The 22,890-nt window shown below is 38.3% G+C and overlaps 3 protein-coding genes across 4 annotated transcripts; 1 reads left to right on the forward strand and 2 right to left on the reverse strand.

Annotated features, from left to right (window-relative positions):
• Positions 1-490: 490 nt before the first annotated feature.
• scamp3 (secretory carrier membrane protein 3) lies at positions 491-6,638 on the reverse strand. Of its 2 annotated transcripts, XM_079877868.1 has the most exons (10): positions 6,425-6,638; positions 6,183-6,325; positions 5,089-5,172; positions 4,733-4,840; positions 4,374-4,494; positions 3,251-3,379; positions 1,866-2,034; positions 1,676-1,777; positions 1,420-1,552; positions 491-1,004 (listed from the first exon to the last, which is right to left on the reverse strand). In XM_079877868.1, exons 2-10 carry the CDS (start codon positions 6,234-6,236, stop codon positions 855-857), a joined length of 1,050 nt encoding a protein of 349 aa, XP_079733994.1. In that variant the 5' UTR covers positions 6,237-6,325; positions 6,425-6,638; the 3' UTR covers positions 491-854. The 2 variants fall into 2 exon arrangements, with proteins under 2 accessions (XP_079733994.1, XP_079733993.1); XM_079877867.1 differs by lacking the exon at positions 6,425-6,638 and having other exon boundaries at positions 6,183-6,368.
• A 5,719-nt stretch (positions 6,639-12,357) lies between these two features.
• Positions 12,358-16,163, reverse strand: crabp2b (cellular retinoic acid binding protein 2, b). Its single transcript, XM_079877869.1, has 4 exons — positions 15,501-16,163; positions 14,146-14,324; positions 13,620-13,736; positions 12,358-13,255 (listed from the first exon to the last, which is right to left on the reverse strand). Exons 1-4 carry the CDS (start codon positions 15,592-15,594, stop codon positions 13,205-13,207), a joined length of 441 nt encoding a protein of 146 aa, XP_079733995.1. The 5' UTR covers positions 15,595-16,163; the 3' UTR covers positions 12,358-13,204.
• A 2,234-nt stretch (positions 16,164-18,397) lies between these two features.
• On the forward strand, positions 18,398-20,974 carry mrps21 (mitochondrial ribosomal protein S21). Its single transcript, XM_079877870.1, has 2 exons — positions 18,398-18,527; positions 19,833-20,974. The coding sequence occupies exons 1-2, from the start codon at positions 18,445-18,447 to the stop codon at positions 20,011-20,013; spliced, it is 264 nt and encodes an 87-aa protein (XP_079733996.1). The 5' UTR covers positions 18,398-18,444; the 3' UTR covers positions 20,014-20,974.
• The last annotated feature ends 1,916 nt before the right edge of the window (positions 20,975-22,890 follow it).

The raw sequence follows: 22,890 nt of genomic DNA on the forward strand, positions 1-22,890 counted from the left end.
CAAGGTATCAAGTTCAATTCTGTATTCCAAAGCTTTCCAAAGCACAAATCACCTGCCTTAACCCATGACAATAAAACATTAGTCGTGTATCAATGCAAAGAGGTACATACAGTAGTATAAGCTGCATCAAAACATGCTTTTTCATAAATAATGGTCAAAGCAAGAAATCCATCCACCAACAGACTAATAAAGTGAATAATAAATCTCTAAAATAAGATGTGAGAATCCTCAGATTCGTTTAAAAAAAAACTTTTGGCAAGGTAAACTTCACAGGTTTATAAGTAACCTCAATTCTAGAGCTATGAAATGATCCCTTTCCTGGACATGTACAGCTATTTACACAGAAAGGAAGAAGTCGAGGAAAAAGCAAAGGCAGAATGTGGCACATCTTTCGTGAATCTGCAAGGCTGCTGTACCTTACACTTTGCAAGCTTTAGAAATGTACTGTAAATATGCAAGAATTGTAAGCCAAAACCTGGGGCCTTAGGTATTTTTGTGGTCTTTACAAATTACTATAGTGACTTTTCTAGCATAATATATGGAAATAAGACAATTGTATTAGTTGATCATACTGTAGATCCTCATAGAGAGCATTTATATCAACCATAATTTCACATCAACACCTAGATCCTTTTTGCATGTCTAAACTAATGGCCTGATGCTCAGCAAGACCGACTAAGAGAAAAGAAATCCAATGTAGCATTACTATCATGACATGCATGCAAGAGGGGTCTAGGGTAACTGTGTTGGTTTGCAATTCAGCCATGTCTATGGGTGCTAGAATAAGTCACTTTGTCACAGAGCAGCGTAACCAATCAGGTTCATCGACCTTATCTCTTTTTTCATCCAGGTCTCTACCGAGGTGCAGTGAAGGCGCCCTGTGCGGCAGAAACGGTGGCATTGGTGGCTGCCTGGCGCACTGCCTGATTGGAAAGCACACCGGTAGCAAACTCGGCCTGGGCCTTCTCAAAGCTCGCTTCAGTCTGCCTGTACATAGAATGAACCTGATGGAAGAATATGCAAGAAATCTTCATTAAACAGATCAATAATTTTGCATTGGTCTCTTATGCTCACAAAGGCTGCATTTATTTTAATCAAGTAATACTGCAAGATATGTTTTTTCTATTTTCATACATTTCAAAATGTAATTTATTCCTGTGAAGGCAAGCTGAGTTTTCAGCATCATTACTCCAGTCTTCAGTGTCACATGATCCTTCAGAAATCATTAAACACTATTTTTGTCATTAAACCCTGGAATAACTGTGGAAAAGCTGCCGAAGAGGAACAGACAGCTTCACCATAGGATGAATTTGAATATTTAGTATGGTTTTCAATTTAGATTTAGGATTATATCCCTAATTTGACTGCCAATGGATGTGTAAAGGTCCATTTGCTGCTGTTAGTGGAGATGTGATTTACCCTCTTGAGCAAAATGACTCCCATGGCCGCCTGAGCGGTGAAGAGCACAGAACTGATCAGCATGATCGCACCCACTGCCTTGCCATTTTTGTTGCTGTTGTCACTAAGAGCGGCTAAACTCACGATCCACCCACTGAAACAAACGGGAGAGAAAGAGAGAAGTGTAACAAGCCATTGGCCAAATTTAAGAATGGAATAACACAATTAACTGAAAAGTCAGTAAGTAGGTTAGCAAATTTTGTTTCGTCACGCTCACCTGAAGCCCCAGCCAGGGATACCGATAGCCATGATAACATAAAGCACCAGTTGGGCGAAGAAGACAAAGAAAAAGGCAAAGAAGTTGAAGGAACTGTCACTCCTGTTGAGAAAGAGAACAGAAGTGCACAATGACTGATCCATGATGTTTGGATGAGACATCAGTTTAAACGCTGAATCTGTGTTTGTACCTGAAGGCTTTGTACACAGGCCTGTACCAACAGACGAAGGAGCAGGGGGTGAAGAGGAGAAACCAAAGGATGGCAAAACCAAAGCCAACCGGTGCCGAAACATTACTGGGTTGGCCACAGAACATAGCCAAACAGGAGATGAGGTTAAAGAGCAAAGTGCATGCTGTGACTAAAAGAAGAGAAAGATAAGTACAAAGTAAGTAGAGTAACACACTGGAATAGCGGTTGACCAATATTCCTATACTAGGGATGACTAAAGAGCAACTGCTGGCATGTGATACATAACACTATTTAATGAATAGTTAAAAATTGCTGAAACTACAGGCATAGTCCAACCAAAATTGAAAATTGTATCACTCATATGCCTTCAGAAATCATAGAGATCTGGAACAGTATGAGGATATGTATGCATGCATTTATTTTTTTTGTCTGTTTGCCATATCAGCATTATATTAATATTAATAATAAACTTTATTTACACATAGCACCTTTAAAAATAGCTTCCAAAAATATTATCAAGTACAAATCATAAAATAAAATATGGGCATACTTATCAAAAACAATGAAATTCAGTCAAACAACAGATTTTAATTTTAATTTTTTTGCAGTAATGAATATAGCATTAAAGGCTATATTCATGGCAAAAGTAATGATACAATAACACAACATGCAATTATATAAACATAGAAATTGTAAACATTTTCCCAGGGGAAAATTTTCTATGAATGAAATTCATAAATAAAACTGTAGCCTATAACATTACAAACAGTAAAATATGTTTCAAGTAAAATGTTTCTTACAAAATCTCTTTAAATGTTAAAGTCCCCCTGTATTTAATCATTTTATTCCTTAAAACTCATCATTGATCACCAAAAAAACATATTTAAACGTTTTATCCTTGAAAAAAAAAATCTGTCATGCCTTAAAATAGCTTGAATGTAACTCTACACCCTGGCCTCATTTAGTATATGCAGTTCTATGAATATGCAAATTAGCCCCGCCCCCACTCACTCACACCAGATCCACTCATTTGCGATAACACGTTAACGTGATTGGTTAAAAGGTAGTTTGTGACATCAGAAACACCAGCGATTTCAAACCGCGTTTTTGAGACTGTCTTTGGTTCACTGCAGTTATAAGGAGAAAATACTCAGCTAATGTGTACTAAAGAATATTTTAAAACAGAAAATGGCCAAAAACCAGTCGAATTATCAGCCTGCCCAATATATCGGTCAATCACTACCTTGGGCACGCACAATTTCAGTTTAACAGAAGAAAAAACAAAGGATAAATTCATAACTGAATTATTTACTAAGAATGATGACCCAAACCAGAACCATCCGCACACTTCAAAAGACAAGACAAACTAAACCGAGCAAACTTACACATCCAGTAGTAGTACAAGGTGGTGACAGTGCGCTGAAACCTTTGGCTGATCTCCAGATTAATGTCCTGATAGAAACACGGTTTCACCGGGCAGAAGGAGGGCAATGGGGGCCAATTATTCAGACGAGCTGATGGAGAAGAACACAGAAAGAGATTCATTTCCCCATTCATCAATCACATCCGCTAGCAAGCATCACTCCATTAATGTCCTGTTCATTACTGCCGAGGTCTAAATCTCACTCCTTTGAAAATACCATCCATCCATCACTGTCATCTTTTTAACCGTTTCGTTTCTTGTCCCCTCCCCACTCATTCAGGTCTCATCCATCTCTGCACCTTCATCATAACCCTCACTAACAATTTCAGAAGTCCATCTAAATAATCACTTCAGTTCTTAAAATACACTGGGTTTATGCCCATCCATCTGTCTTGTTATTTTTACATCAAACACTTTTCCTATACATATTCCTTCAGCTCTCTTCAGGATTCAAGAAAGGTGTAAATGCGGTGACTACCTGTAGTGAAAAAAGCAGTAATGAAATCAGTTTTAGTATTATTGTAATGCTTCGCTTTGCCTGTTCTGCTCATCTTGACTGCTCAAGCCTCTCATTCTTAAAAAACAAACAAAAAAACACTGATTGCTTGTCCCATTTTCGGCGTTGATTGTGGGTAAAAATCTGCAAAATTGTGAGAAATTGTTCATTTAAATGTGGATTTCAATATGGTAAAATATGCAAATGGAGCTGACTGTACTTCACTCTGTTTGGTAGCTGAATTACTTTTATTCAAAACTCTTTCATAATGCATCTAGATAAGTACATTTTCTGAAAAGAAACTGGTGGTTGCACGTGTAAAACCACTATGTTAGGTCACTATGTGATTCCTATGTGGTTGCTTAGGTGTTATGATTCCTTTTTTAGCATTAATATTTTATTCAACAAGTTATGAATGGCTAAACTAATCGCAAATTGCCACCAAAACCTTTTATAAGCATGATGCCAGCAGCAAAATTGAAGAGTCGAGGGGGGAGTAAGATCACTGTTGGTTCAAGATGTTTCATTTAAATTGAATTCCCCTGACAAACGCATAAACTAAGATATTTTCCATTTATCCTTCACTCACAGGCTCCAGATCCAAGTGCATGGGCATCCAGCTCTCTCTCTCTTCTCTCCAGCTCCTTTGCTTTTCTTTCTAGTTCCTCCTGCTTCCTCAACAGATCTGCTGTGGTGGCATTTACTGCAGACTGAGAGAGAGAGAGAGAGAGAGAGAGAGAGAGAGAGAGAGAGAGAGAGAGAGAGCAAGAGCGAGAGAGAAAGAGAAAGAGAGAAAGAGAGAGAGATTAAGTTATGAAATGCAAGTGACAGAAAGTGTTTTCTGTCACTACCTGTGATAAAAATTAAAGTTGTTGAATAAAAGTATTAATTTCTAAAAAATTATTTTAAAAACAAATTATTATCTTGCTATTTAAAAGGAATCGGCACCTGTGTTCCATTGGATCCATAATTCCTGGGCTCAGTGGGTGTGGTCCTGCTGGGAGGCGTTTGGGCAGGAGGTGCAGCAGGAGATGTGGCTTCATAGGGAGGTGGAGGCTTCATTACCCAAAACAAAAAATGCAAAACAATTAATATCATCTTAATAAAAATCTAACTAAGCTATCATGATAATGCAGGCAAAAGGTTCTGACACTTGAGAATTTTCTCTTGCAGGTAACCGAAGTTGAAATGAAACGCTGTTTTTTAATCATTTGTACTCCCATCATGTGCTGTATTAATAATTAAAGGCTATGTTAGCTATGTAGCACAGCCTGCTCACCACCTGTCAGGACGGACATATTTACCGCAGTTGTGTTGTTGTCAAATGGGTTGTAGAGGTCCAGCGTGGCATAGCCAGTGTTGCTGCTGTGCTGCGTCACTGATGGATCCTGCAAACACAGAAAAAACAAACCTTTCAATTCATTTAGAGAAGGTGGTAGATACTAGATAGTGATTAGATATTTGGGCAGATACAAAAAATGTACAATTTTTAAAACAAGCTCGATGTGGCCAAGGAACTGGCACTGTAAGCGCACAATCTTGCACTGATATCACTTCATCTGCTAGGGAACTGACCTTCAAAACACAAAAAGACATGACATTCTTCTGATAAACTGCAAGTAACCAATCAGCAATAACTTAGACTAAAACCTTTTGACCTAAAGGACTTATGCGTAAATTTAGATACAAATATAAACTGTACCTATTCACAGACTAAAAAATGTATTATTTATATTTGAATTGGGTTATTTCCTTTTCATAACGTTTGAAGGTCTTTATGGATAATTTTCATTTGCATATCGAGTCTCTCCAACGTATTGAAAACAAAGAATTTAAAGATACAATTTTATTTGCTAAAAAGTTGACGTTACTTGGAAATGTAACTTTATATGCTGCCTTCTTTCCTTAAATACTACTTAATGGTATTTTTTTCTCTTCTTCTTTTCTATTTTCTCTTGTATTGTAAATTAAATATTTTTAGTTGTTATCTTTTTGGATGTCTTCTTATGCTGTAAATATTTTATGTTATGTCTTTCATGTCAATATATAATACATATATATGTATAAAGTGGCATCGCCAACTACTGGCCTGGCAACATAATACAGCGTTTTAGTCGTGTAAACGTACCCTTAATTTATCTATACTTAAAGCAACAAGTTCTCCACAACTAGCAGGTCAAATTAAGACCAGAATGCAACGATACACATCGTGGACCAGTGGAAGTATCAACCATACAATAACATTATCATGTAATCTAATATGTTTGGTCTGATGACCGTTAAGTCTTACGCCAGCATCACAAGACGTACAGTACCCCACAAATAAAGGCCCCGAATGAGAACAAAAACACCATCAGTTTTCTAATGTACACTTCCAAAAACCTGAACAATATATTACCTGAAATGGATTATGATCATCGGCTGAATCAGGAAAAGTGGTGTATTTTGACATCCTGGTGCTGATTTGGCTAATTAAATCTGGCCAAGATGTAAAAAGAGGCTAAACTTAACCGTGATGACCAATTACAGACCAGAACAGTGCTGTGTAACGGATAGTTACAGGAAGAAGTAAATATAGTTTAGTAAACAGCTGATTATTATAACGCAATTTAACCTAAACAAATCACGGTTAACACTAACCAGCTAACCAACAGACATTACAAAGAGACGTCAGGTGTCCGTTTCAAATCAATAACATATCTCGTCCTTCTTTGAAGTGGTTTATGGTCTTCTTCTTTGGTATTTTTACTTATTTACTTATTTTCTTTTGTTGGATTTTACGAGCGACACGATTTGTTTCAATTTCACTCTGGCATCACTGGTGTATTAGCGCTAGTGTACAGGAAATGTGTCTATCACATGACAGCGGTGTTGCCAGGTTGCACAAGAGAAATAATCCGTTCAATCTGAAAAACAAATCAAAATAAGCGATACCTTTTCAGCAAACTGCTAAATCATGTATTTTTGAAAACCACTTAAATTTACAACAACAAAAAAGTTTATTAAAATATTTCACATAACTACTGGAAATAAACCAGTCGTTACGGCCATTTTTATATATATTTTTAAATCTGTATCAGTGGGGAAAGTCGCTTATAATAAGCGGACATGGCAACACGGCAGAAGAGAGGCGAGGAAGTCGCTGCGTGACATGACGGCTAAAAGCCATAAAGCCAATAGGCTTGTTCAACTTGAACCGGGCCTGCACAGACCGATCGGTTAATGACATCAAAGTACCGCGAGAGCGATTCAAAAGCATACGGAGCCGTCTGCTCTCTAATATCTCTCGCGGTACTTTGATGTCATACACATGTCTGTGCAGCGCTGATTCAAGTTGAACAAGCCTAATAAGAAAAGGTAATTATGTCACATGATGAGGGAGAATCTTTGGGGAAAATGCATGTCTGTCTGCGGAGTGTAGCAAAGGGGCGTGATTCGCTTAACAAAGTAAAATTCTATCTATCTATCTATCTATCTATCTATCTATCTATCTATCTATCTATCTATCTATCTATCTATCTATCTATCTATCTATCTATCTACAATTTAAAATCTCATGTGTTTCTGGTTCCCGTTTCAACCACTGGGCGTCACTGTTGATTCGAAAATTGAGTCAGCAACCTAATTTTCCCTCTGTAAAATATAGGTACGGGCACCGGGGCAAGTTTGCTGATGGCTTGCTATTCTCAAGTCATGTGAGGGCATGACAGGAGGGCAGAAAATCAGTCATATGATACCTCAAACACAAACAACCTCAAACACTGCACGCGCATAGCACACACATACACACACACTCACACGTTTGGTTCACTATCTTTATGGGAACTACTCATAGATGTAATGGTTTTTATACTGTACAAACTGTATATTCTATCCCCTTACACAAACCCTAACCCTACCCGACATCACAGAAAACTTTTTGCATTTTTACATTTTCTAAAAAAAATAATTCTGTATGATTTATAAGCGTGTTTCCGCATGGGGACCTCAATTGACACCCATGAGTCAGTGTGCATTCAGGTTGAAGTCCCCAAAGGAATAGAAAAACAAGCTCACACACACACAATCACCCTTTTTTGTGCTCTCGTACAACTGTTTGTTCAATTCCATTTGCTTACATTTACATAATCACTTTTAAAATGTTGCCGTTACTACATGACTGTTTCTGCTGCCGCTTATAGTATCTAAAACAATGCTGCACTTTGACCAGATGAAGATAAAAATCACACATATTGAATGGAAACCAAACACTCCACCAATTGGCTGAGACCGCATGGCTCCTGGATCACATTATTTTTATGCTCTGGTCCTAGTGCGCAAGCTTCCAGTAAAGTTCCAATGCAATACATTAATCAATGAGCTTGACAGAGCAATGGTAAACAGGAATGGGACCTTAAATGAACCATTCATGGAGAAACAATATGCTTTTTATCTTTGAGTTCAGAGGAAGGTTATACTAAAGTGACAAAGATTTGTCACTATTAATTCCCCAAACCATCATTCTTTAACAACCTAAATGGGCGTGTCCATGCTTCCTTTTGCTTTCCTTTGAAACCGCAACATTCCTCAGCCAATCAAGCGATGCATGGCCCCATGACATCACCGCCTGTGGAATGAGCTGACATGAAGCCTGTACTGGTGAGTTGCCAAGGCAACCAGCAGGGATGGAAGGAGTTTCAGTGGACCGTGTGGGCTTGTGGGGTTTTGCCACTGATTCCCAGCAGTATGGTGTCAATTAAAGAAGGGTAGAAATCATGATCTGGGACTAATTTAGTGCATACCACCACAATGGGCTTAAACCGCACAAGGCCAGAGTTAAATACACGGTGAAGACTTGACGACCTTGTTCTAGAGTGCTTGTAAAATGAATCTGGTTAACGAGGTGCGCAGTGGACGTGCCAGGAGTTGCAGCGGATGTGGATCCGTGTCTGAAAGCATTTTGGCATTCTCTTGAAATTTTAAACTGAGTCAAGAACTCCAGACAGACACATGGAACCAATTAGCCTGACGTCGTCATACTCAGATCAGTCAGAATGTGAGTCTGATACTGCTCCATTGGGCTGTGATTATGGAGCGTGTTTCAACCGAACCAGGAAAGAAAATGCCTCTGCACTCAATTGGATAGACCTACAACCAATCAGAGCAATGGAGAAACCACAATGGCCACATGGTTTTCATTGCACCCCATCTTCTTAGCGACCATCGGGGCCAGCTGATAAATTAAATCCCATAGGAAGGACGGCAAAAACATCTTTCCAATCGACAAATGCCTTGATTGCGGCATAAAAATTAAAAAAATGCGCTGTCGATATCTTCTATAACAGACGCGATGGCGGCATCTTTGTTGTAAACGAATTCAACCCAAGCGCTCTTTGGTGACGTGGATAATTACGTTACTGTTGATCATCAGTCCTTCATCGTATAAAGCTCTGGTTCGAGCATAGTTGCTCCACAACGGATCAAGTCCAGACCGAACTTCCCAACCTCAAATGTTGTGGGCGGAGCTAAGTTCGGCTGGCATCCAGGCTAGGAACCAATAGAAGTTAATGCTGAATTCTGAAGAAAATGTTATCCATCGCTTGTGCAAAATTTGCTGCCACAATGATAGGGTGCTGTGGGTGGTCGCTAGGGTGTTGATAGGTGGTTGTGAGGGTGTTCTGGGTGGTAGCAAGGGCATTGCTAGGTGATTACTAGGGAGTTCTGGGTGGTTGCTAAGGGTATTGTTTTGGGGTTTCTGAAAGGTTGCTATGGCATTGCTAGGTGGCTACTGAGAGTTATGGGTGGTCGCTAGGGAATTGCTAGGTGGTTGTTAGGACATTCTGGGTGGTTGCTACAGCATTGCTAGCCAGTTGCTAGGACATTGCTAGATGGTTATTATGAGGTTTTGGGTGGTAGTTAGGGGTTCAATGTGTTTCATTGCTTGCTGGTTGTTAGGGGGTTATGGATGGTTGCTGGGGCATTGCAAGTTGGTTGTTATTGCGTTCTGGGTAGTTTCTAGGCATTGCTAGGTGGCTGCTAGGGGTGTTGAGGTCTCTGAGGTCTCTGATGGGTTGCTACTGCTAGTTGGTTGTTAGGGTGTTCTGGGTTGTTGATAGTGTATTGTTAGGTGGTTGCTGGGTTAGTGTATTGTTAGGTGGTTGCTGGGTTAGTGTATTGTTAGGTGTGAATAGGGTGGATTCTGGAATCCAATGCTGCTTCAATGTATATCTAATGAGTGATTATAATCAAGGTATTAATCAATATTTTTCCTTCTAAATATCAAATGAGTTGAATGACTTCTCTAGGCTTGTGAGATTTTACTTTGTTATAGAAGTTACCAGTGTGATTACTGAAATGTTCTTTTTTTAATGTATTCTCTAATGTCTGTATTTGATATCTGAAAGAAGTAACAGTGCTTGCTCATTTAGCCCGGCTTCCAGAAATGAAATATGGACTTGTTTTACTAGGGTTCCCTGACGACTATTAGTCACAGGGGTCATTGAAGTTTATAGTTTAAGCCGGGACCATTTCTCAATTAAAGCCTTACTTTCCAGTTAGATTAAAGTGTCATCTCCTTGAGAGAAAGAGCGTATTATCTTGATGTTTTGAGAGGACTCTCCTGTTTATAGTTAGAGCCTGGCCAAATCCAACCTTGGCAAAGCTGTGTGTCGGTGTGTGTGTTAGTCTTTTTTAGTTACAGGTTAAGGAACCACTGCATTATTGAAGATTGACTGACTTCTTGTTCTGGACATGTTGGCGCCCAGCAACCCAAATCTGCGACCTGGAAGGTCACGACGTGCCTAACTACAGGGTCCAAGTGTCAGCCGCATAATCGATGGAGATATGCCTCAGTCTATCTGTATATGTGTGGAAAATTACTATGTTTATCTATTTCTTAGCCAAATTAGAAACTGCAACCTGAAGCAAGGACGTAGCTTAGACCTTGGTGAAGGGTATGTAACTGTAAGCGGGGCGGCCTACGAACTCCATGTGAGTCTTGAAGCTGACTTTTGCTGATGAAACTGCACACTAACTTCAGTAAAACTTTTCTTCAATTTATTATAATTCTGACTCCGGGTCTTCATTCATAATATCTGGTTCTGGGTATTTGACTGTAAATCCCCTTACAGGTGGTTGCTGGGTTGTTGCTAGTGTATTGTTAGGTGGTTGCTGGGTTGTTGCTAGTGTATTGTTAGGTGGTTGCTGGGTTAGTGTATTGTTAGGTGGTTGCTGGGCAATTGCTATATGGTTGTTATGGTTGCTGGGTTGTTGCTAGTGTATTGTTTGGGGTTTGCTGGGTGATTACTATATGGTTTTGAAATGGTTTCTGGGTTGTCACTATTGTTAGGTGGTTGCTGGGTTGTTGCTAGTGTATTGTTAGTTACTGGGCCATTGCTATATGGTTGTTGGGTGGTTGCTGGGTTGTTGCTACTAGTGTATTGTTGGGTGGTTGCTGGGTTGTTGCTACTAGTGTATTGTTGGGTGGTTGCAGGGTTGTTGCTAGTGTATTGTTAGGTGGTTGCTGGGTTGTTGCTAGTGTATTATTAGGTGGTTGCTGGGTTGTTGCTAGTGTATTATTAGGTGGTTGCTGGGTTGTTGCTAGTGTATTATTAGGTGGTTGCTGGGCCATTTCTATATGGCTGTTAGGTTGTTGCTAGTGCATTGTTAGGTGGTTGCAGGGTTGTTGCTAGTGTATTTTTAAGTGGTTGCTGTGCCATTTCTATATTGCTGTTTGGTGGTTGCTGGTTTGTTGCTAGTGTATTGTTAGGTGGTTGCAGGGTTGTTGCTAGTGTATTTTTAAGTGGTTGCTGGGCCATTGCTAGGGTTGTTGCTATATGGCTGTTAGGTGGTTGCTAGTGTATTGTTAAGTGGTTGCTGGGCCATTATTGTTGTTAGGTGGATGCTGGGTTGTTCCTAGTATTGTTAGGTGGTTGCTGGGCCATTGCTATTTGGTTGTTAGGGGGTTCTAGGTTGTTGCAAGGCCTAGGTGGTTGTTGGGATTTTCTGAGTGGTTGCTACTGTAGGCCATTTTTAGATGGTTGTTAGGGAGTTCTGGGTGGTTGCTAGATGGTTGTTGGGTGGTTGCTGGAGTTCTAGGTGGTTGCTAGGCCCTTTGCTAGGTAGTTGTTAGGGTGTTTTGGTTGCTAGAGGGTTCTAGGTGGTTGCTATGTGGTAAGTATAAAAACTAGTAATAGATTCACTATTAGTAGTTTTCATTCGTACCACCTAGCAAACTCCACAAAAATATAGTCACTGCATCTGATTTTTTTAAGAAGAGCTTATCAACTTGTTCAACCTCTTCCAGAAAGTGTGTAAACTTAATGGCAACCTCTGCACACTGCAGCATACATAAACTTAGTGGGTTATATGAGCTTAAAACTCTTAACAGGACCACTGAGAATCGTAGAACACACATACTCAACACAGCATACTGAAATTATGTGTAATCTTGAATAAGTCCACTATGAGCTCTGTTTTCTGGGAACCTGGAAAATCCATCATTGGCAGCCGACTGGAAAAACACAGCAGTCTTTGAACTGTTGAATAAATGTGTGTCTGTGGCAGAATGGAATAAAGAGTTTAAAGTACATCGCAACTTTTTGCATCATTTATTCATACTTTTTTATTTTATTAAACTTCCAGATGCATGTGCCCTAGATTTAGAATAAAGCAACAGTCTGGATCATGGATCTGGCTGCAGAAAGACACAAAAAAAGAGAGGAATGAGAGCCATTCTCACTGACCTCATGCAGTAACTAGCTGCAGATGGGAGAGAGAGCAGAGGGAATATAACCTTCAAAATATGAAATCATTTTTCTTTTCTAACATTTACTCACTCTTTCCGTACCTCTCCCTCATTCCCCCTTTACCCTTTGCCAGGAAATAATTCAACAATTGATGTACACTCGTGAAATACAAATTTATAGTGTTGTTCAAACCAGCGAGTGGTTGGATCAGGAGGCAGAAAGCGAGAACAGACACAAAGGACACTTTGAAGAGAAGGAATGAGGCAGAAAATAAGTGGAAAAGTGCAAACAAGGTCAGTGTCAAAGAGATTTATATATCCAGGCAAGATGATAACAGTGAAGTAGTCATGGGGTTTTTGGGGGTTTATTTGTATAAAGGTTTATTGCCAAAAACAGTTTTGATTGATAAGCCACATTGTGGCATATACATGAAACTGCAACATAAAATGCACAAACAACAACAATAAATACACTTTTCAGATAATGCACCAAAAAGAACAATGCAAACTCACGACTATCTTTATTCAAGTACCGCCTCTCACCCTTCAAACATCTCTCCTTCTCTGATACACAAACTTAGCACATGTGAAACATATAAAAAGTGGAAGAAACAGGCTATTTGTACAATGATAAACTAGTATTTAGCACACTGTGGACATAGTTGAGATGGAATGAACTGAGGTCTAAGTATCCTTCAGTCTCGTTCATACACACGGGTGCAGACAACATCTCCGGCTCTCATGGTCTGGAAAATAAACATCAGAAACCACCAGCAACTGTTTAAACAATTTAAGATTCATATCCGATGGGCTTAAACATATTAACACATGTTAAATATTCACATATCAAATCAGATCTTGTTTTCTGAATGAATTCAAAGCATTGAGGGGCCTATTTACTGTAAGCGGCCTTAATGGGAGCTGTGTGACTTCTAATAATGTGAACATCTACTCATCATCAATATAATGAGAATGAATGAACAACATCTATCACTGTAAGGTGTTGAGCATTTTAAGATACTCATTAGAGTAGGTTGGTTGTACTCTATATTCTATGCTACTGGCATAATTCAGATGAATATATTCAAATAGCCTAAGTGGTGTACTTACGAGAATCATCTGGCCATCATTGGTCAGTTCACGTGTCCATGATGTTTCAGGCCCTTCCCCCTTCTGCAGTGTCTGCTCACACGTGATTTTACTGTCTGTTTCCCATTTGGGAAAACTCTTGAGGGGAAATTGAAATAGTTAGAAAACAACAAAGAGCTGGGATATTAATTTATAATGTATTTATAGTCACATTAAAGGTTTGTTTGCTGAAAACATGCATCAAAGTTTTTGTGTGTATAGATAAAAGTAAACTTTCACCATCAAATAAAGTTAGCATATGAATATTTAGTGTTATTTAGTGAGTTTAGTGTTAAATATAGAAAATATAATAGAGAAAATATAAATAATAATATAGTTTATAATATTTATTGATATTGTTTTCTAATAGTAAACTTTATATATGATAATAAATATTATAATACATTTCTGTCTTATGTAACATGCTTGAGCAATTTACAGAGAGAAAAAATATGATGTATGGAATGATGGATTGATAGAGAGATGATGGATGGATGGGTGGTATTACTGTGCATGGGCGTCCATCCACCGTAGCCTCGTTGAAGGACTCGCCCACCGTGAAGGACACATGAGTGGTCCGCACGCTAGTGGAAGTCTGAATGGAGAGGCTTTCCCCTTGCTGTGTGATCTCAACAGCTGGTTTGGAGGCTGCTGCAACTGCAATCTTCCTCAGAAAGACATTTACGCCTGTAGAACACACCCACAAATGTGCTAAGAAATTAAAAGGCCATTTATCAGAAATCAAAGCCATTTTTCCTACGCCCAATTTCCTGTGTTTAATCAGCATGTCGAATTTCCACAGGAATGTTTTACAATTTAAACAGCGGTTGCATATTTATGCAATTAAAATTTGGTGCCCCAGTCTTAATGTTTACACCAAGGAAATATATCTCTTTTTAAATATTGAGTCACGACACTGAATTCATTATATTTCCTTTAGGGGCAACAGCATACTTAGTCTGTTTGAACTTCCTCTGGCGTGAATAATTGGGGTCGAGGGACGGTGTGTCTGCAGAGCCGAACGGCTGGCTGAGGGGCCCCGTGTCAGGGTTTGTGAGGCTAATCACAATCCCATGAGGAAGTGAAGCATAACATTGCTCCATGCAGATCTCCATTGATTGTGCTTATGGTCAAACTCAGTCTCAGTATACATATATATATATATACATATATATATATACATATACATTATGTATCTGCACTGTGTCGTCTCTATGGACCTCTGTGTCTTGAATAAAAGTTGATTGATATATATATATATTATTTTTTTTGGTAACACTTTATTTTGATGGTCCACTTTAAACATTCTACACATTCTACTATCTATAACTTTGCAACTTATTTGATAACACTTCCTTTTGATGGTCCCCCAACAGACATTTTACTGACTATAAAGTAGGCTACATGTCAGCTTATTCTACTAATCTGAACCCTAACACCTAACAGTCTACTAATACACTAAATGAGGGTTAGTTGATATGTAGTTGCAAACTTATAGAATTTCTAAAGTGGGCCATCGAAATAGCTTTTTTGGTTCGATTTATAGCAAACAAAATGGCTAATTTTATATTGTACTTTTTTTTTAAAAGTAATAATAGTTTTTTTTTTTAAGTAAGTAATAATAACAAATATATACCTCTTATCCCAGCACTTTTTCTGACTTTTAATGAGGTTTTTTTTTCTCTTTTACAAGGCAGAAACAACAACATAGATTTTACTTTTAAGCCTCACTCACAACGTTTATCAAATAAAAAAATAAAAACCCGGCACGAATACAAAGATCAAATCTGTTTTAAATTACTTCTCCTTTTAATAATCTCAGACATATTCTTTCATAATAATGATGAATCTTTAAAAACTCACCGAGAGCTTTCAATAGCTCCTCGAAGTTTTCTGAACTTTTCATTTTCCAGGATCCAGAAAAGTCAGCAAACGTTCGCTCCACGTTTGATTCCATGTTTCTTCTTATCTTTTCTTTCCAACAGTTGTTTTGGACGGCTCTTCTCCTCTCATCTGCCGGCGTTCAGCAGTCTTTCTCTCTCTCGGATCAGCCTGTAAATGTGCGCTGAGTTCTCGACCAATCCGGAGCGTTTGCGCCTGTAGCGGCGTTTCATTGGGCGGCCGCTGCTCGCGCACAGCGTGCTTCCAGTAAAGATCTAACTAGACCCCTATTTGCCCCACCATTTCACTTGAGCGATCGGGTCATACTGCTAATTCCTTCAATTACATCCTAATACGTGTTATTTGTCATTAGCAGGCGCTTTTATCCAAAGCAACTTGCAGCATGCTTACAAGACCCTTCCTTTCTATGTCATGGATCATTCACATCTCCTCTAAACTTCGAGTTCTGCAGTAACTTGTTTCAAATAATATTTTATATTTAATTGAACTTTAGTAACATTTAGTTCTCACCTACTGAATTAGAAGGCATTCCATTATGTTTAGGAGTTTTTGTCAAACAAGGAATTGAAATGGTGTAAAATACATGGAAACCCCCATATTCAGATCCCTTTCCCTCATATAAACATGCCAACAAAGACATCTCATGCTGAGCTTTGTTAGTATTCAAACCACAACAGTCAGCCATTGTCAGTCAATCATATCACAGCTTCAAATCTGGGCTCTCTTCTGTTCTGTCTCTTGCTGAGCGCTTCTGTAGACTCCTCTGTGTCTGTGGCCTAACAAGACTCTGGCTTTTAATTTGCATTTAGACTTCCTTTAAAGATTTGAGGGACTTTGTATTCCCAAATAAATTTCAATAACCAACTACTTGTTGAGACTATAACAATATTCATTCAAATAATAGTATATTAGTCAATTATAAAGTATCCTTTCTGTTTGATTTCATTAAATTTGCCCTATGAGGTGAATTTGTAGCCTATATGAAAGCATGCGATTCTGTGACAGGCATGCACTAAAATGAATGAATGATATAAAGTTCTTCTGTTGACTATTGCCTGGTTTCAGACAAGGCTTTAAAGCCTAGTCCCAGACTAAAATGCCTGTTTTAGCTGTTCTTAAAATATGTCAGTGCCATTGTTTTGTCTCAAGATGCACACAGTAATGTTTTTTTCTAAGGCACGTGTATAAAAGCTACTTAAATAGCCTAAATTATCCAGGCCTAATCCTAGCTTAATCTAAACCCTGTCTGTGAAACCAGGCCTATATATCTGGTAATCTGGAAGTAAAAAGCTTCATCTTAAAATGCTTTATGCTAACTGAAGACAAAATAGTTTTTTAATCATTCAACAAGGTCATGTTACAGACCCTGATTTCTGATTATTTCAATCAGAACTTTATTATTATTTGATCAAAATCCACATGAATTTTGCCAACGGCTCAGTATGACCTTAATAAATGATGAAGTATCATCATTAGTTTTCTTTAATCAGTTCCATTCACTCTCTCTTTCTCTCGCTTTGCTCTAATCTGCTTCACTTTGTTCGTTTTGTACGCGTCTCCAAATTCCTCATACAAATGCCGTGAAAGAAGCAGCGAGGAGAGACGAGAAGCAAATGGAGTGTTTGAGTGGCCAAAAGGGAGCCAGGGAGGAGAGAGAAAATGAGGCCATGTAAACTGAAACCACCTCCTCTTCTCCAAATGCTCGGAGGTAATTACCAGTCGATTCCTTAGTTTCTCCCCACCCGTCTCTTTTCTCTCCCTTTTACCCCCTGATCCCCCCCCCACCCCCACCAAGAACATTTCAACAAGTCTGGATAAGAAATGATTTCCCTGGAAATGGAACAGAGGAAAAGCGGAGGGGGGAAACGAGTGAGAGAGAAAGAAAGAAACTGTATATTTTCAGGCAGAATGGAGACGGTGGCAAAAGTTCAAGCTGTTTTCTTGCTCTCACTTTGAATGCTTCCCCTAAAAGCGCATCAGCAAGTCTTTCTTTGAAGTGGTCGAGTCAATAAAGCTACTTGAATTTGAATGAGAAAACAATCCCGATTCCACACTCACCTACTACTGACCCCATTATTCGGGAGACGGCGAGGAATTCATGTATGAAAGAGAAAGACTGTGAAAGGAGGGGGTATTTTTCTACATAAAAAGTCAATAATTGGGAGACTAAGTGAGCAGTTTGTGATAACACTCACTGATGAACTAAGTAGGCTAAGTCCATATGCCATGTGAAGAGCCTTTCGTTTCACAAAACATAATAGGAGCTCAGCTCAATGGGCCTAATGAATATGGTGGAGGAGGCTTTTCTGCATGGTATGTCTTTAACGGTACTATACATCTAACTTCTAAAATGAAGGAAAAATAACAGCATTTAATTATTATTAATACTCCAGTTGTATCTTAATTTTTCCTCTAATCAACAAAAATGCATCCCTGAGAATATTGTTGTAAAAGGTAATCATTTAATAGGTTTTTGCTGTGTCCTTAATTTTAAATGTCCGTCCTGTTAGTCATCCTCCAGGTGAAATTTTACATAAAGTGTAATAAACTAAAAAAAGATGCTTAAAAATATCAAGTTTGTCCCTCATGTAATCTCTCACTGAAGAATTGTTAACTTTAGCTCTTTATTTTCATCCTGTTAGGTTCCGTCCTGTTTTGTAAATGAAGCTATAATCAATGAAGTTGTAAAAGTCTATCAAATTAATACATTTACCTGAATTAATTTCTCTTTCGTGTGACTGAGCCGTTGAAACACACAGTAGTCTTCTCGTTCACGAATCGCAACTGTTGATTTTTTAAAAATCCATTTGGCGCCACCTAGAGTTCGCGCGATCACGTCCAGGAACTTTCTGTTCAAACGATCGCATTTCCACACGAGCACAATTAACGGTGACACGGAGGAAACATGGCGAACCACCTTCGCTTCGTCGCTCGGACTGTTATGGTCCAGAACGGCAATGTCGATGCTGCATATGGCGCTCTGAGCAGGTATTTATCGGATGTCGAGTGATTTTGAGATCTATATATTTAAGAAATGTCGTTATAAATCTATTAACTGATGTAATGTAACCCTATCATGATAACACGACACATGTCAAGTGATGTAAACCTCCCGCTACTGATCTGTTCTCAGTAGGTCATTTAGTTGATGCAACTATGAATGCACTGCTGAAACTTGCAGAGAGCCCTCACTCAAGACTGTGAACGAACCAATATATAAAAAATAGATTTAGTAGATTTTCCTGGTAGCGCATAACAACATGATTAGATAACATTAGTATGTTAAATATGATTGACAGGCCGTTAGTTAGAGTGTTCATCTTAAATTAGTTTATTTAAAATTCTAAACGCTGTATTTCTAAACCTTGTTGCCTTCGGTGTTATTTTAGTATTTTCTATATGCTATTAAAGTTTGTATTAATATTTTAATTTAGCTTTCATTTTATATATTTTTTTTGTTTATATTTAAATTTCAGTTTAATTTTTAGTAATTTTATGTGCTTTTTATATATATTTTTGAGTATTACTATTTGTATTTAGGTATTTTTATTTCATTTTTAGTTCGTTCAAATCTAGTTTTTAATTATTTCTAGTTAGTAATATTCACGCTTCAACTTCAACTTATTTCAGTTATGCCAAAGCGAGATTTCTAATATTTGATCTATATTAAAACAAAAAAAGTCATCTAATATTTGGTTTATTTTTTCTGCTTTTTCAATTAACAAAATTGTTTTTAACAGTTTCAGTTAACAACAATAACCCTGGTTGCCATACCTTGTAATTAGCTTTAAAAAAAAATCATCTTAAATTATCTCAATTTTAATTTTGGTGTGCTTTATTAGCATGACAAAACTGCATTTGTATCGCCAAAGTGTTTGCAGAGTAGCATGTGCTCTGATGAGAAAGTATGCAATGTCAAATATATAAAATGGCATATAATATAAAATAAAAAATAGGAATATAAAAATATATGTAATGCACAAATGAGGTGAAACAAAAGGATATAAATTGTCAGTAGATTAAATGAAATAAAGTCAATGAAAAATTGTAAGTTAGATACATCATTGCAGAAGTTTCTTTAGGGGGGTGCAGTTGAGTTGTAGTCATGCAATCTGGGCACGAACATATGATCAAATCACTGATTATATCAAAACTCTTACCTTGGATCGGTTTTATAATCTTACTTTCGCAACGCTTAAGCTTGGATTTGGTTTGAAAGTTTGCCTTGTTTTCAGCCATTTAACCAAATAATTCATTAGGCTATTTAATGTTAAGTGCTCTTTTTCTCTGCAGAGTGCTGTCCTCAGATGGAATAATTGAATCTGTGAAACGGAGAAGATACTATGAGAAACCCTGTCGTGAGCGACAGAGAAAGAGCTACGACAACTGTAAGAGAATCTACAACGCTGAGATGGCCCGCAAGATATCTTTCGTAGCAAGGTCACAAAGACAAGATCCATGGCTTGGATGTTAAGAAGAGGACATAAACTGACTGTTCATGTTGACCATTGTGATCTGCCTCAGAAGCACCTTTGGTGTTTTACAAAGATGAAGATCCACGGGAACATTTTAACACGTAGACCATCAAAAGGTCATTGCAGGACTGTGTTCTCTCATCAACTTATTTCCATCTTGTGTTGTGATATTGTAGGCTATAAACCATTGTATGTTTTTGTTAATAATAAAAAGTTCTTAAATCATAGGAACATCATTAACAATAAATGCATTGTACATGAATTGTGTTTTATTGAATGTAAAAAAGTTTATTTTCAATGCTAGCAATTAGAATGTGCACATTGCGCAATGTTTAAAGTTGCAAACCAATTCAAACAAATGCTAAATGAAGTGGGAACAGCGTAGTCACTCATTAATCTTATCTTTTCTCCATGCTAACACTTTGAAAATGCAAAAGGTCTGGTAAAACCTGAGACCTATCAGTGACTCTTTAAAGTCTACCTATAAATTTTGTTTATGTAGTCTGTCTACATTTTTAAATGACAGGTTAGATATTGGGGAAGTATTGCTTAACTCTATTGTCTGGTAAAGTGGAATAACCAGGGGCTCTTAAAAAAGAGTCTAAACCAGACTTTGTCAAAAAAATACTGTGACACATGAATGACAAGCCCTTGAGCAAACATCAGTGAAATATGGCTCAGGTGAATGCAGACCTGCTTTGACTGGAAGTAATTTCAAATATGAATAGTTAAAACATCACAGTGCGTCTGAACCTGGTGGCTTTAGTTCAGTGCAACTTTTAAAAGATAAATCTTCTTTTACTTGGGAAAATGGATTATATCTGTAAGGGATGGTCCACGGAGGCCTGTTGCATTCATGGCCTGCAACACATTTTTTACCACACCTACCAATAGCCAGCAACTTCTGAAGATTTACCGGCTATGAAACAGATTAATCCTTATTAAAATTACAAAAGTTATTCAGTCAAGAGCAATGAGTGATTATTCTTTGTCTTTTGTTGTTTGATAAAAAATCAGCAGGAATATTTGACTGGTGTCAATTCAAGCCGGGGACACACCAAGCCGACTGTCGGCCGTCGGGCAGTTTTTGTGCGTCGGCCGACTAGTTTTTTTCTCAGTGTTCCGCACGGTTCCGCACACTCGCACAGTCGGCTGAAATTGGTCCTCGTCGGCTTTTTTTCGGCCGATTCGACATGTTGAACGTTGAACGACATGACATACGATCAAATTACCTCATCTTTTGCGGTCAAAACTTTCTGTTAAGGAATAGAACAAAATAAACATCACAGCACAATACACATACCAAGGGAAGAAAGTAGGCCTGACTCCCATTGTTACCAGACTATTGAAACTGGCTGAATATGACAGCCCCACCTAAGATATTTTTCACCAGCCGCCACTGGTCCTCGTCGGCTTTTTTTCGGCCGATTCGACATGTTGAATCGGCGAACTCTGATTGGCTGTTCAGTTTAGTGAACGAGTCAGTGCACGAGAATAATAGCAAAACAGCGAGCAAAGTCAAAACGGTACAGAAAGAAGGTTGTTCTAATGTTTTGTCATCTTACCTGAGTGTTTCAATATTAACATGAGCGGAGTGGAATAAAGAAAGTGTTCAGCAGGACTGATATTCAAAACGGTATATTTGTTTATGATTTGTGTATCTTTAGCCTGCAGCGTCGGTTTCCCTTTTTAAATGAGGAATATAGATGAATATATCTTCAGAAATAGACAGTTGTCTCATTTACACGCAGGCGCAGAACGCGCATTCTAGCTGACTGTCGGCTGTAGTTCTCTTTCATCAGCGCTATTCTTTGGCGTTGGTTTGGTGTCCCGGGCTTAAGAGCTAATTCACGGATCCAATATACTGTGACTCATGCGTTTTATTTCTCAATTGTTTACGTTCAGTTAGGACATAACTGGCTATGTTTACAAGGCATTTTGACATAATTTAGTTTGAACATGTCTGTTCAAGCGCAAGAAGATGTGAAAGAGAGCTCAATTCAGTATTGGCGTGCTGTTTTCCTCAAGTAACGCATTCCCTTTCTCATCTTCTTGAATATTTAAATTGGCAAGGGTAAACTTTTGTGAAGATGCAGCACTGTCAACTGTCCCAAGCGTTGTTCACGTTTGAACAACGAATTAATAAAAGACTGGCGATTGACATAATTTCATGCACAATGTGGAGACAATGCGAAGCATTGCTAAGAAATATAATGTAGCAATACACTATCGCAGGGCAGTGTTGATAAGTTTCTGTGCTTCCTGAATGTTTCTGTGTGCACAGCACAATCTCTGAACTTCCTGTGTGAGACTGTGTGTGCTTCAATGGCTACAGTCCAAATCCGATTATTTGTGTATCCTATTGGCTTTTTTCCACGCTGTCTTCTCCACCGGTTTCAAAACATGTCTCCGTTATATTGTCATTTTCTGCTCGTCCGGCACTTTCCTATAAATCTGATCGGATATGCACAAAAATCAGATTTGGACCGACAGTCTGAAAGTAGCCAATGAAAACAGCACGTTAATATGGTGCTTAAACTGACTGGAATTCATTAAATGGTTTAAAGGAGAACTCCGGTCAATTTTAACATTGAGCTCATTTTTTTGTAAATTTGGAGTGCTGTCAATACAGAGAACAACGACACAAATCGGTGTTGCCTACACCGTGTTATCCTCTTTTTAAAATTTGCACCCTGTTGACTTCAATGGGGCAATGTTTAAACCTGCTTTTAGCCTCTTAATATCCTTGATGTGTCATTACAAGTGCACAGCCAATGTGAGTGATTCCTTCAGAGTAAACACGAGTGAATCTGACTGCAGTAGATGTGAAAGATATGAATAAAAATGATGTTATTTAAGCCAGCGCAAATACCTGT

This window comes from Squalius cephalus (genome assembly GCF_949319135.1).
Source record: "Squalius cephalus genome assembly, chromosome: 8".
In the NCBI taxonomy this organism is placed as follows: domain Eukaryota; kingdom Metazoa; phylum Chordata; class Actinopteri; order Cypriniformes; family Leuciscidae; genus Squalius; species Squalius cephalus.

Bases quoted from the DNA above. Each gene is read 5' to 3' on its own strand.
- mrps21 (XM_079877870.1), top strand. From the start codon at position 18,445: ATGGCGAACCACCTTCGCTTCGTCGCTCGGACTGTTATGGTCCAGAAC. The intron at 18,528-19,832 runs GTATTTATCGGA...TTTTCTCTGCAG, and splicing joins GCATATGGCGCTCTGAGCAG to AGTGCTGTCCTCAGATGGAA.
- crabp2b (XM_079877869.1), bottom strand. From the start codon at position 15,594: ATGGAATCAAACGTGGAGCGAACGTTTGCTGACTTTTCTGGATCCTGG. The intron at 14,325-15,500 runs GTGAGTTTTTAA...TGTGTTCTACAG, and splicing joins GGAGCTATTGAAAGCTCTCG to GCGTAAATGTCTTTCTGAGG. The intron at 13,737-14,145 runs GTAATACCACCC...TTTCCCCTCAAG, and splicing joins TGGATGGACGCCCATGCACA to AGTTTTCCCAAATGGGAAAC.
- scamp3 (XM_079877868.1), bottom strand. From the start codon at position 6,236: ATGTCAAAATACACCACTTTTCCTGATTCAGCCGATGATCATAATCCA. The intron at 3,380-4,373 runs GTGAGTGAAGGA...CTTCTCCATCAG, and splicing joins TGCACTTGGATCTGGAGCCT to CTCGTCTGAATAATTGGCCC. The intron at 2,035-3,250 runs GTAAGTTTGCTC...CTCTTCTTTTAG, and splicing joins CTTGTACTACTACTGGATGT to TCACAGCATGCACTTTGCTC.